The sequence below is a fragment of the Natrix helvetica genome (assembly GCF_964273705.1).
Source record: "Natrix helvetica genome assembly, chromosome: 4".
NCBI classification, from domain to species: domain Eukaryota; kingdom Metazoa; phylum Chordata; class Lepidosauria; order Squamata; family Natricidae; genus Natrix; species Natrix helvetica.
This window is the reverse complement of record NC_138550.1, coordinates 150927631-150942555: the sequence shown is the minus strand read 5'-3', so window position 1 is coordinate 150942555 and position 14925 is coordinate 150927631. Positions and strand designations below refer to the sequence as shown.

Sequence of the window (14925 nt, the reverse complement as noted above, 5' to 3'; positions counted from 1 at the left end):
AACACAAGTGACTCCAAGCCGCTTAAAACATTAAAATCCATAACATAAAACCCCATGAAACTCCATTCCACACATAGCAGCAACACAGTCAAATCAACCACTTGATCAGCTTTTTCTCCATTCATGGTCTCAGTCCTGTTGATTAAACCAATCTTCAGGGCCTTTGGAAAAAGGAACATGGTGGAGGCTAATTGAACTTTGTGGAAAATTGTGTTCCATAGAGAAGGGGCCACCACTCCAAAGGCCCTTCATTCTGTTCCCATTAGATGAATATCCCCAATATATTGGACCCATAACCTATGGTGAGCTGGGTGAATGTAAAAGAGGAGATGCAGCCCTTCAATGTGTGTGTGTGTGTTGATAGATAGATAGATAGATAGATAGATAGATAGATAGATAGATAGATAGATAGATAGATAGATAGATAGATGATAGATAGATAGATAGATGATAGAGATATATAGATATCTGAAATGGAGACAAACAATATTTTAAACTTAGCTTCTGCTGAGTATACAACATTAAGAAATGAATATCATTTATAAAGTATAGGAAATCAGAAAAGTTTTAAAAGAGCAGAAGCGTTGGTAAAAAGTGTATTACTATTGCAGTTATTTTTCAGGGTGGAACTACTTTTGAAGCACTTAAATACTGTCTATATGCATAAAATGTATTGCCCCAAAGAATGAATTTTGTTTTATCTGTGAATCTTAGGGGGTTATTTCCATACATAATGACTGTATTGGAATTCATATCCCATATTTAGGTTAATGAGAACTTTCTATCACAAGCTTCAAAGGAATATTTAATGGTTATTTAAAATACTGTACATCCACAAGCCTATTCAGCTTCACAAAGTGGAAATAATCTTCCACTTGTTTTGTTTTATTACTGTGCAATACTTCCCACCCCCTAAACCTCAGCATTAGAATTGGTAAAATTCATAATATTCTGTTCTAAGTACAAAACAGATACATATTGCATCATGCAAATATCAGTATTAAGATTTCTTAAGTGAAAGGCTTAGATTTTCAAGTTTGTGCATGAAAAGTTCTAATATTTCCAAGGTAGGTAGTATTTCTAACATTTTAAATTATTATTATTAATTAAATGCATATGTTGGTCATGTCATTGTCTATTGACTCTTGGTCATTTGCAACATCATAAGTACAGTAATATAAAATATTATAGAGCATTAAATGTTAACAAAACTGAATAAAGCAGGAACCAGTTTATCAATGGGATGGAGGTGGGATCTTCTCGTCTACTAACCACCTCCAACAAGGGGCGCTGCCATTGGGACCCCAAGCTAATAGACAGAGCCAGGTTTTAACACTCTTCTGGAAGGCCAAGAGGGTGGGGGCAAATCTCACATTTGAGGGACATGATATTCCAGAAGATTAGAGCTACAGCAAATTAAAAAAAAGCTCTACAGCTCTTCTTCTGGATCCTGCTAGCAGAAGTTATTTAGCCAACGGGGTCCACAGCATGTCCTTTCTGCTGGACATTGGGTGAGGTGGTTTCTCAGACACACTTAACTAGTTTATACTTTCATGCAGTTTATACTAATTTGATTTTCAGATATGGTTGTTATCTAGAGGTAGATAAATTTGATACTGATGTATATATATAAAGGGAGACTAGTATAGATCTATTTCAAGCTATTTATCTCTCTTCAGCTAGCTAGTTATTGGGAATCAAACCTGGGCTGTATTACATATTAGGCAGATGTATTAGCCACTAAGCCACAGGCTCTCCTCCTTTATCAGCTAAGCCAGGGAAATAGGTATGTATTGTGTCACAACCCCTGGTATGCCCAAATATGGGAGAGAGCATACTGCTTCCCTTTTCTGTCTTTCTGTCATTAATAATATATATTAATGTAGTGGTGAAGGCATCAGGCTAGAAACCAGGATATTATGGCTTCTTGTCCTGTCTTAGCCACAGAGTCAGGTGGGTGACCATGGACCATTCTCTCTCAATGGCACTTGAGGCAATGACAAGCCATTTCTATGTATCTTGTCCCCCAAAAATGTTCAGACAATTGTTAGGACTCAACACTGACTCAACGTTACATGCCTAGACACCCACACCCATAAAAGTTATAGGAGAGAGAGAGATAAAGAGAGTTGAAATGAAGCATCTTGGAGAAAAGGGACAGTGGGAGGGAGGAAGAAAGAGAAAAAAAGAGATGCAGTTAAGAAAAATAAAGTAGAAAAATGAATTTAGGATCCCAAGGCTAGGAGATCTTTTTTTTTTTTGCATAAGAATGCAACAGTGTATAAATAAAACTGAAATTCAATAAAAGAGATGGATGAATCATTTTAAAGCATGAAGTGTGGAGAGGGAGCGGCCTATAAATTGAATAAATAAATAAATAAATAAATGTACTACTGCTTCTTTTTCTCAGAAAAGAATATACAAAGTGTTTGATTACTTTGGATATTATTTCTTATAATGCTGCTACTTAGGTTCTTTTAATGTGACTAACATTTTCATTTGCTCTCATTGCTACTAACATTTAACTTTGATGTTACTACACTACTACTCTTATCACAGTTCCTGACTTAATGCTGAATACTTAACCATATTTAATGGATAAGTGGGCCCTGATTAAAATGTAGCAATCACGCAGGAAAGAAACCTATATTTTCAGCCAATTGAACATAGGCAGCCACTATTAATTTGTTAATACATAGTGTACAACATTATTTGTAGTAAACAATAATATTTTGATGTATGTATGCTATTCTGTTTAATGCTTATGAAACAGTCATTTGTTTCTACATATGGTAAGGGTGCATTAATTAGATATGTTACTAGATATGTAACTAGTTATGTTAAGGGTGCATTAACTCCAAGAAGGTTTAAAATTTCTATGTATTTACAGGAGCTCTATCTCAAAACTTCAGATGTGTCAAATCAGATTAATTCCATTGGCATAAGCCCTCTTGCAAACTGTTCAGCAATATGGTTTGCCCTAACTGTACATTAACAATAATGTCAGAGATTATTTTTGTTGTTCAAATACCATTAATGTTAAAATATATATATAAGAAAGGAGGAAAAATCAGAAAAGATCAAAATTAGACAATCGGGAAAAAATCTGGAATTAAAATGTAAATAATATTGACACATAGTATCAACAACAGCAATTTATTACAATCTTAGACCAGCAACCAGAACAAATAAAAGCATTCAGTATATATACACTTAAAACTTCTAGTATAAAATAATTAATAACAACTAAAATGTATAATAAAATCCAGTATCAATTATACATGGTCTAACCATAAGATAGTTGCAATCCCTAAACTGTATGGCCATTGTAGGTTCAATGCTAAAAGAGAAGTGAGTAAGCAGTGCAAAGGGTTTACCACAATTGCTATATAACATCACTGTGGTGGAGAAGACACATGTTTGGGACAAATTCCTAGTGCTGCTGCACAGAATCTGTACACCTGCGCAGTAGTTATGGACTGTTCATCCTTAAACAGCCACTGGAGATAGGTAGTGGTAGAACAGCCAGGGTACCTAGCAATTATTGGCAGAATATTTTTTTCCTAATCTTCGTATAAAAGGAACATCTAAGGAGCTTGTGACCCACAGTCTCCACCTCTCCTGAGCCACAGGGACAGAGTCTTTCCATGAATGGTATCCTTTTATACTTGCCATACAGGACGGCCGATGGAAGCACATGGCACCATGCTAGTGCAAATGCTTTCTGGTGGTTTGCTGGCTCCAACTGATTAAGATATCTGGCAGGACCAACAACATATCTAACGCCATAGTATCAATAGCACTAGTTTTCACACAGGGACATATTTAAACCTAATTAACTCAATTGAATATAGCCAAAATAATGATAGTAAGGAACATCAGATGTATAAGCAAGCAATAAAGTTAGAGAGTCTTATTTCTATGCTTGCATATTTATGCTGTTTCAACAATCACCAGGATAAGCAACAAAAGAAAGAAAACTTCAAAGATATCTTTGATCAATGAATTAAAATCAGGGAATATATCTCTTGAAATTAAGTGGCTATCATCCCCAAAGCTTTTAATTAACAAAATTATCAAACAAATGCAGATAAAAAAATTGAGTAAACAGAAATGTTAATCAGAAAGCAGAAATCTTTTTTTTGTCTGTGCCCTGATCTTAATATTTACCGTATTCTTTAAAAAATAGTTTTGCCTTTCAATCATAATATCTACATAATATATTTTTTATCATTGTTGTTATTATTATCCTTCTTCCATTAGGAGCACACTATTTTAAGAGAAAATGTGGGAGCGAAAGCAGGAGCTACTTTTCCTTTAATTTTAAATTATTTTACTTGAAAAAGAAACCTTACCCAAGTGTGACAGTTTTCTTCATTTTGATCAATTGAGCATATTGTGCTGCACAATCTGATGCTCATTTTCATAAAGCATAACAAGAAGCAAAGTATTTGTCCCTAGCCCTCTGTGGACAAGGGGCTTATCTTAAAAGAAACAGTTCGAAAAGGACATCATACCCCCATTTTTGTTACTTACATTTTAATTTGCTCTAAATAGTTAATAAAGGGGTAAATTAGGAGAAAGTAAACAATGAATCAATGAAACAATGGGGTTAACCAAAAATGTCTAGTAATAACATACTAATATTAATCAGAAAGATTAACAAATCAGAAAGTATTACATCAAAATGCATTATTTCTTTTACTACAACTGAATAGGAGAATAGGAACATACAGCCTTTATCTAGATTATGATGTTATCCACACGGTGAAATGCATAGAAAAAATGCAATTTTCTTTCTAGTGCCATTCTAGGATCTAAAACTTAAATCTAGAAGAATACAAAAGACCAAACTAGAATTCTACATGCTAAAGAAAGCATCAGCCTCTCTTTTAAGAAATGCTTCTGAAAGTTTCATAGAAGAAACTTAATCATAAGCGTAACAATACAAGCAAAATGTAATGTTTAATATTCTTCACTGTGCCTGAATTAATGCAGTAAAGATTGCCAATTCATAGACAAGCCTGTCCAATTTTATATTAGCTATTTGGAAAATTGATACTTAAAAAGTGAGCCAAGCAGTCAATCTATGGTATTACTCTATATAATACAAAGACTATGAATACATATTACCAAAGAATGAAAAGTAATTAAATAAATGATACATAAATGATAAAAATAATTCCTCCAATACTTTCACAATATGTATAATTCTGTGCTACAGCACAATATATACTTTGAGATTTTATATATATAAAATTTTATATACAATATATACTATATATATGATAATAGATTTATTAGCATAGAAGCTGTTGTAGGTATGACATAGCAATCCATATAAATAGCATATAAAATGCATATAAACACCAGATAGAAAAAAAGTGAAATATTTAAGTTTTTAAAAGTTGGGGAAAATATTCAGGCATTTTGGATTTGTTTTTCAAAATTAAGAAGTTTAATTTCCACTTTTTTTAAATGCAACCTACATTTGAAAATGTTGGATTGGTTATGGCAAATGTCAAAGCAAAAAATAAAATAGGAAATTGAATTTAGATTAAGACAAGGATGGGTATAGTTTTATACTTTGCAGTGGCAGTACTTTGGTCTAGTGGTTAGGGGACCAGGCTAGAAGGTGGGATACTACAAGTTCTACCTTAGGCATGAAAGCTGGTTGGGTGACCTTTGGCCTCACTCTCTCAGTCCAACCCACCTCACAGAGTTGTTTGTTGTGTGGAAAAGAGAAGAAGGAAGATACCTTGTATGTGTTGAGTTATTTGCCTTGAGTTTGTAAAAATAATAAAGCGGGATAAAAATAAATAATAAAAAATCCATATAAGGGGAAATATTTATAAAAAGGTATACATTAGAAAAAGATGAAAAACTTGCACACCTCAACACACTTTTTAAAACAGTTCCCAGTGTGATACATAAACTGAAAAGCAACACTTAATATTGCAAATCAAAAGAGAAGGAAAGAGAAAGAGAGGGTAATAAAATGGAAGATAGTAGATCTGTCTGTTTATAATTTGGGGCAAGCTATGTTCAGATCCCATTTGGCCTCAAAATCATTAAATAACTTTGGCATTAGACTGTCCCCATCTATCTACCTATTTCAAAGGTTGTATGGCTGTGTATACAACTCTGTATGTGTATTCACACACACACACACACACACACACATTTTAGAAGCTATTTGTGTAAGACTGTGTGTATCACTATGTATATTTATAAACAACTCATTCATTGTGTTTTGACTATCAACTGAACAGCAGTGTGCAAGATGGAAAACTCAGGATTTTCAGAAATTCAGAAAACATTTAAGGAAAATAAAACTCATGACCAGTCCCAAAGAAGTTCAAAAAGAACTAAGTTAGGAAATAAATGTAATAAAATTTAAAAATACGAACAAAGGAGAATAGAATAGAATGGGAATATGTGTAAGATAACAGATGAATTATAGGAAATAGAATTGTATTATTGCAGTATTACAGTATAGGTATAAGGCTTAATAAGCCATCCAATTTTGCTTTCAAAAAGGTACAATTGCATGGGTTCATCTACAGTTCTTGTAGTAATGCAGGGAAGATTCAAAATACTCCTTATTTCTCTGTTGCCATTTCTCTGTTCTCAAAGTTATTTTCAAAGGAAACGCCCAGACTCATTCCTGTAACACAGTGATGCTGAGATTCTAAGCCAGAGAATTAATAAATTAATAAGCAAACAAACAAAATGCTAATGAATTCTGAATAAATTATTACCGAGACTAATTTAATACAAATTGGATAAACTCGAGAAAAATGCTCTTTATTGTCATTTATGGTCAGATGTACAAAATGAGAGGGTCTACAATTTCAAAGATGAGCCCAAATAATATCTCATTATGTTAAAAAAAATATTCTTTATCTTTCTGGATCAAAGACAATCCCAAACTTAGCCATAATGTTCTCACTCCAAATTGGAAACAAACAAAATGTTTTATGCCATTTCCCTCCATCCTCATGTACCTTAATACTACCTATTTAGTTAATCACCTTTTTTCCATTTTATTTGAACTTCTAAGCCATCATTACAATCCTTGGCTCAAAGGCATTGCACCCTAACAATTTCACCCATAGTTCAGACATTGAGGGGGAATGGAAATCAAGAGTACATGTGTGTAATGCTATCCTTTTCCCAGTATATCATGCCTTATTGGACCACTATTTGTTTGATCTTAATTTGGTCCTAGTAACCTTGTCACCTATGTGATCAAAAGGTTACATCACAAAGTTTTTGTTTTCCCAGCAATATTTTCTAGATATACTGTAGATATAAACACAATTTACTCTTGTCATTGAGTGAACTATAAATTATAAAATAGATTTGCTCCACAGTGGTATCTGTGATTTTATTTTAGAATAAGATAGAAATATCTATAGTGTTTTGTAACTGTAAAGTATAAGTTAATTAATCATTAGTGCACTGTCTGGGACGGGGAGGGAATCTATGCGGTCACTGAGAATCAACACAATTGTGGTAAACAGCATATAGAGAGAGACTGTTAGACTTTTTATCAATCATAATGGTGTTGACTTTCAGTGACTATCATTCATTCATTCATCTGTCTGTCTATCATCTATCTATCTATCTATCTATCTATCTATCTATCTATCTATCTATCTATCATCTGTCTGTCCATCCATCCATCCATCCATCTATCAATCTATCATCTATTTATCTATCCTCTGTCTGCCTGTCTGTCTGTCCGTCCGTCCGTCCATCCATCCATCCATCCATCCATCCATCCATCCATCCATCCATCCATATATCTCTGTCTCTGTCTCTGTCTCTGTCTCTCTCTCTCTCTCTCTCTCTCTCTCTCTCTCTGTCTTTCTGTCTATTGAAAAGGAAAGAGAAAAAGGGAAAAAGAAAAAGAAAAGAAAAGAAAAAAGAAAGATAAATGATAAAATTACTTGGAAGTAATTGTATCTGAACAGAACAATACTCTTACCATCACCAACTCATTGTTTCCTGGGTAGCATTAAAGTGTAAGAAGTTATGCTGGTCTTCAAAAGTTCCCACTGCCAAGAGACATCTAAAACAAGAGCAACAGAGGGAAAGGGACAGAGAGACAGAATAACCTAGGATCTTGAAGAACTGCTAGGAACAGCATCTAGTTTATTTTTTGCCACAGAGCAGCAGATGCAATACTTGAGTAGAAGGCAAGCACTTGGCTCTCTCCTCTGAGCTCAGAAGCTCAGCACATTTGAGTCCAGTTAATAATTGGATGGAAGATAACCAGGGAAAACCAGAGCTGGGCAGTTAATAAACTTTTCAGAAGAAAATGGCAAGGCAGCCTGCACTATATCCAAGACAAATGCATGGACTTGTCCATGAAGTCAAAAGGAATCAAATTGTTTTATTAAAAAAAATGTGTGTATTTGAGAAAATGTTCACTACTAATATTAGTTTAAATAAATAGGCTGTGTATTATTATATTTATTTAAGAATCACATTTCTCGGGCTGCCCATTTCACACAAAGCAAAACTGGGCAGTGGCATATAGCAATTGACTAAAACAATGAGATAATAATAAAAAAAAAAACAATTATTAGAAAAGGATAATCATTTTATACATTATAACAATGCAATATAATGACTGTTCTCACAATTGCTTTTAGAACTCTGGGCACAGCATTTTGGCCTAAGGAAAACCACATTGCTGAATTAATACTCCTATAAAAATGGATACCAAGAATATGTCCCATTTTTATCCCTAATAGAGTATCAGAGATTTGTGATGTTTTGTCATCTATTAGCCAAGGTGGCACAGTGGTTAAAATGCAGTACTGCAGGCTACTTCTGCTGATCACCGGCTGCCCGCAGTTCGGCAGTTCGAGTTTCACCGACTCAAGGTTGACTCAGCCTTCTATCCTTCCGAGGTTGGTAAAATGAGGAACCAGATTGTTGGAGGCAATATGCTGACTCTATAAACCACTTAGAGAAGACTGTAAAGCACTGTGAAGCAGTATATAAGTCTAAGTGCTATTGCTTTTACGTATCCAATAATATCAGCTGTCTCCTAATAAATGATGAAAATTAAAGTTTAGAACCAATGTTTAGCTTTTCGGTATTGAAAGTAATAACAAAAACAAACTGGCATTTGGTTTTTCTTTTCCGGAGTACAAATTGTGTACTAAAAAAAAAATATCTAGCTCATTAAGGTATCAGGGAGAAGCTGAAACAATAACCTACATCTTTTTTCTTTGATATTTTAAGGTAATTTCTAGTTGTCTATGTTGTTTTTATTTTGCAGTAAATGAAGGAGGTATCAAACAGGCATCAAATTTGTGTCCAGATCCTGGAGAACCTGAGAATGGAAAACGAATAGGCTCAGACTTTAGGTAATATTTACAAACCAAAACTTCAAATGCATTAGCGGGGGTGAGTTGATTCAGGAACTCCCCATTGAAATCCATAGGTCATAAAGGGGTCATAGTTGCCCACTCCTGCATTAGAGTGTTATCTTTAAATTTTATTGGATATATCTCACTCCAAAGACGAACTTGAACATGATCATGAATGCTGTACTTAAGTTGTCATCTATGCAGGCATTTAAATATTTGTTGCTCTACGGGTAGTCCTTGACTTTTGACAACATTCTGAGACCAGAAATTTCTGTTGCTAAACAAAGTGAGTTATGTCAATGCTGGGAACTTTTTTTCATCACAGTTGTTAAGCTAATCACTGCCTGGTTAAACAAATCATGCAGTCTTTAAGCGAATCCATCTTCCTTCCAATGATTTTGCTTGTCAAAAGTTGGCTAGAAAGCTCACAATCATATGTACAATGGCTGGGATTGTCATTGGAAATATATTCTGGTTGCCAAGCACCGACATGTGACTATGCTGAGATGAGTCATGTGACTATGTTGAGATGGTTGTAAGTGTGACAACTGATCATAAGTCACTTTTTTCAATGCCACCGTAATTTTGAACTATCACTAAGTGATTGATTGTAAGTCAGACTAGCCATAATGGGTATAACAATTGAAGGTCAATTGTTTAGCATTATGGTTATGTAGCATGCATGTATACTGTATGTATGTAAGTCCATCAAGAAATTTAGCTCTAGATTTTGAAAATATAAGGTCTCAACTTATTCATCTGGAAAGAAAAGTTGATCAAAGGAATTAATTTGTCACAGTGTAAATTTACAGGTTTCATGTATTTTTCTTCATGGCTATTTCTTCCAAATCACCTAATTTAGGCATGCACCCTGGAGCAGCAAGTTTAGTTTATATTAGCACTTCTTCCTGGGTAGATTAGTCTAATATGGCAATATCAGTGGCTTATTTATGCTTTTAAATAGGGTAATATAGTAATACTCTTTCAGCTTAATTATAAATGTATATATTTCATTCTGGCAAAGCACAAGATGATTATCGTCTCAGGAAGTAAACAAGCCAATGTAAGTTATTATCCAGGAAACCGCTCAAAAACATTTTGACATGGTTTTTGTTTTATGAGGTGTCTCTAAATATCTGCAAAGGACCAGCACATGGATCACTCTGATTTTAATGGAAGATCAGTCTGTGAGACCTTCACATTTCCACCTTGTGTTACATCCCCATCAGATCAGTATGAAGTAATGCTATAGTCACAGACAAGCTGTATTTATTATTATGAGGCTTTTAAGTACACCTAATTAAAAGGTTACCATATTTGAATGAGCATCATAAATCTATCTTTTCTCGCATTTTAAAAAAAAATGAGATAACTTTTTACATAACATAAAATTGTTTATGAACAGCAAACATATAGATTAAAAGAGGAACACGTTTTGAGTTCCTCATTAAATAAATTAAGCAATGGCAGAAAAGAGAATGTTGAAATACATCCATTTGAATATGTAATGCTAACTATAATTACAGAAAGGAGAAGAAATGAGACAAAGTTCACACATCTTCATTTGTTTTTAGTCATACCTTTTTTTAAAGACAAACCAGAACTAACTTTTACCTTAAAGGGAATACTGACAGGATTAATGTAATAAGAGATTATTAAAAAAAGATTCAAATAAACTTTGAGAAATATAGCACATATTAATCTGCTTTTGATATGTTTAATTTTAGCTTGGATTCAACAGTGCAGTTTTCTTGTGATGAAGACTATGTGCTACAGGGGGCAAAAAGCATTACTTGCCAAAGGATAGCAGAAGTTTTTGCAGCATGGAGCGATCACAGACCTGTGTGCAAAGGTAACATACAAAAATCTGTATTCTTTTATGCCAGTTTTCTGCATTTTATCCCCATGTAGCAATAAGAAGGATATCTTTAAAGCTGGGGCATTGACAGGATGTGAATACCATCTTGACTTTTCTGGCATATATCCCAGTTTATGAAAGCACTCTTACTGGAAATTATAGTTGAAATAAATCCTTCTATATTTTTGTGTGGTCAAGTTGTCTTCACACTTTCAAATATTATGGGTTTTATTTTGCCCAAATAAAAACAAAAAATAACAAAAAAAGAAGTTTTGTTCCATTTTTTTTTGTTTCATATGCTATTTCTCATGTCTTCTAGGTATAAGGAATTTTGCTAGATGGTTAATAGGTTTTCTTAACTGGGTCATATAGTTAAGTAAATACCACCACACATCTCCTTAAGTGAAGAGACTCTATAACTATAAGGGAGTCTGAGAAAAATAATGTTAAAATTCAGATTTAATTCCAGAATTTCTTCAATCCCTTCTGGTCTCCAAAGTTGGGATATAGCCAAAGTGTAATGCCCTCATTTCCAATCACCAACTTCTCTTCCATTCCTTCCTTAACCAGGGAGCCATGGAGGTGCAGTGGTTACAATGCAATATTGCAGGCTAGCTTTGCCCACTGCCAGGAGTGAGATCTTGATTGCCTCAAGATTTTTTCAGCCTTCCATCATTCTGAGATTGGTACAATGAGGACTCAGATTGTTGGGGGCAATATGCTGACTCTGTGAATAGCTTAGAGAATACTGTAACACACTATGAAGCAGAATATAAGTGTAAATGCTATTGCTATAAACATTTAAAATGACTAATTGGACATTCTCAGATATAGATTTTTCAAAAATATATATTCCTTTAAAAAGGCATCAGTAAAAAAATATGTTTTGCTTTTATGGTGTCTGGAATATAGTCCACTTATTTTCTATTTTTTTTAAAAAAATCTTCCTTTCATAAAAACAGCATAATTGTTCTTAAAAGAAAATCAGTGATTCTTTCTTAGTTCAACCTGCATACACAAATTTATGTTTTGTGTAATGCAGAAACTTTCATCATATGTTCCTCTTTAGATGTTCATTTTAAAATTTGACTTCACATAACAATCATACTGTATTGATTCACCTACTGTATAGAAGTAAATAATACCAATCTTAATTAGAACCTATCTCCATATTCTTTAAAAATCTAAGTAATATAACTCTCAGAATGTTTTTGAAATAACATTATCAAGAAATATACAAAAAAAATAGAAGCATGTTCTTGAGTAAAATGTATCCTATATTTTTTACTAATAAAAAGATAGCATTTTTAAATACAATTTTCCATGCAGTTCTACAGACAGTATATGGATATTTATTTCTATTTATGCAGAAAGAGGGTTTTATTTTGTGTTAAAACCTTGCAGCTTTATTAGAAACATGCTGTGCTCCTTACACAATTTGCTTTTATATGTGATTTTCTTGTTCAGTAAATCAGTCCCTAATAAATTTTTATGGCTGTATAATATAGTGCTCATGAGTTACTTTTAAAATGACATAAAAACAAATTTTAAAAGGGTAGCAGCAGTTAATATTCTGAAGTATTATTTTATTATAAATACATAATATTTCAGCTGTATGATTGATTTTAGTTTATCATTTGATAACACATCCTGCTGTATTACTGCTTGTTTCATAGCATTCAATCGACAATTATAGGCTGTGATCATAGATACTTTAAAAAACATTTTATTAAGTCTCAGATATTCTAATCTTGTAAGAATGTTGAGTATGAGCTCCTTACTATTTTTAGGACTAGATGTTACATTATTGTTCCTACAAATATGGTATTCTGTAGTATGAGTGAATGACACTTCTAAAAATGGTTAATATATTAAAATGAGAGGATGATATTTGTATTCATAAAGAGAAAAATATATTAAAATATAGCAAAGATAAATGAGAATACCAGGAATGCCAAACAGAACAATTCTTGTTACATATGAACATTACTGAAAGTTAATTAGTGCTGTATAAATTTTACATATTACCCAGTTTATCTAAGAGTAACTGGAGCCTTTGGCCATAAAAATTTCAATTAGTAAGAGCAGTGTTCTACTTGAAGTATAGATTGACCCAACATTTTAAGTATCTTGCTAACAATACGTTTTGCAGTCTGTTAGTAGAAAGTAATATTAAAAGAGGAAAAAAAAAACTTCCTGTTACAAGCCTTGACAAGGAATACACTAACTTTCAAACTAATCTCAATCTACTCATTATTGGAAAGTGATGGTTGAGCTGCTGAGATTTGAGCATTAGCAGTTTTCATGGATTTTACCAGTTCTGTTCTGGGCTTTATGGTGCTGAATTTTCTCATATGTGGAAAAATAATGACTTCAAAAGGCAGTCAGCAGATCAGAATAGATGTAGATTGTCTGAATTATTTTTCTCTATCACAATGATGCACATACATGTATATAGGGGGAAATGGCTTTATTTGATACTACTTTCTCTTTAATGTCAGTCAGCCCTCTTATTCATTGTGTTGTGAACAATAAGCTTGAGATCTGTATTATGTGGCTTGGCAGACATATTGTTTGCAAAATTTTAATGTTGCAGCTGTTTAATTGAACAATAAACCACAAAGAGTCCTAACGTTCAGACTGAATATTTATTAATCAAATGTATATTGCTGCCCATGTCACAGAAAAAGTGACTTTGGGAGGTTATATAAATAAATAAAATAAATAAAGTTTAATCTTTTTCTTACCATAGGCTCCAGAAGCATTTCGTCCTCTGAACAGGCTAGTTTTTCATTAGCTATTTGAACTTTTTAAAGGTAGTGCTTTGTCTCATTTGATTTCATTCCTAATAGATCTTTGGAATAATTTTATAAATGGGCAGTTTTATCATTTATTTTATTATTTTTTATTATTTTATTTTATTTATTTTATTCTTTAATTTAGTTTGTTTGTTTGTTTATTTATATATAGCTTAACCCAAACTCTGAGAGGCTCACAGCTGAAGGCTTAAAATAAAATACATATCTAAAATAAAATAAAAACAACAAACAAACAAAACTATAGGGTCTAACCTTTTCCATAACACATTCAGCCCATGCCCTTCTCATCGTATTACAATCAGAAGTGGTATCAGCCAGTTCTGACCGGTTCTGTTGAACTGGTAGCGGAAATTTTGAGTAGTTCAGAGAACCGGCAAAAGCCACCTTTGGCTGGTTCTGCCCCCATCCATTCGCTGCCTCCTGAGTCCCAGCTGATCGGTTGGGTCTTCTGTTGCCCTGCACAGGAAAATGGAGCTGGAAAGCAGATTAGTGGGATGGGGAGGGAATGGAGATTTTACAGTATCCTTGCCTATAGTGTGGTGGAAATGGCAATTTTACAGTATCCTTCCCCTGCCGTCCCCGCCAAGCTACACCATGCCCACAGAACCAGCAGTTAAAATTTTTGAATCCCACCACTGATCACAATGCTTGTGAAAAGAGCCAGATATTAAATGCATTACAAAAAGTTCAAATGATAGGGGTCTATTCTAAGTGATGTCGTGGTTCATTCTATTTGAATACAGGTCTGAATGAGTGTCTAATTGGCTCATCTTTATCCTGCCTCTATCAATAATGATAAACTGGTATAAAATGGAACTTTCATAACCATCTGTTTTGAAGTAGTTTGTACTGCAATGGA

The 14925-nt window shown here is 33.5% G+C and overlaps 1 protein-coding gene across 1 annotated transcript in view; it reads left to right on the top strand.

The window, feature by feature from the left end:
• Positions 1-14925, top strand: part of CSMD3 (CUB and Sushi multiple domains 3) — a gene marked incomplete at its 5' end in the record, with an annotated part of 706489 nt that overhangs the window by 356790 nt on the left and 334774 nt on the right. The window contains 2 exons of the mRNA XM_081953230.1: positions 9299-9386; positions 11117-11241. Coding sequence (XP_081809356.1) covers positions 9299-9386; positions 11117-11241 — 213 coding nt within the window. The remainder of the gene's footprint in view (positions 1-9298; positions 9387-11116; positions 11242-14925) is intronic.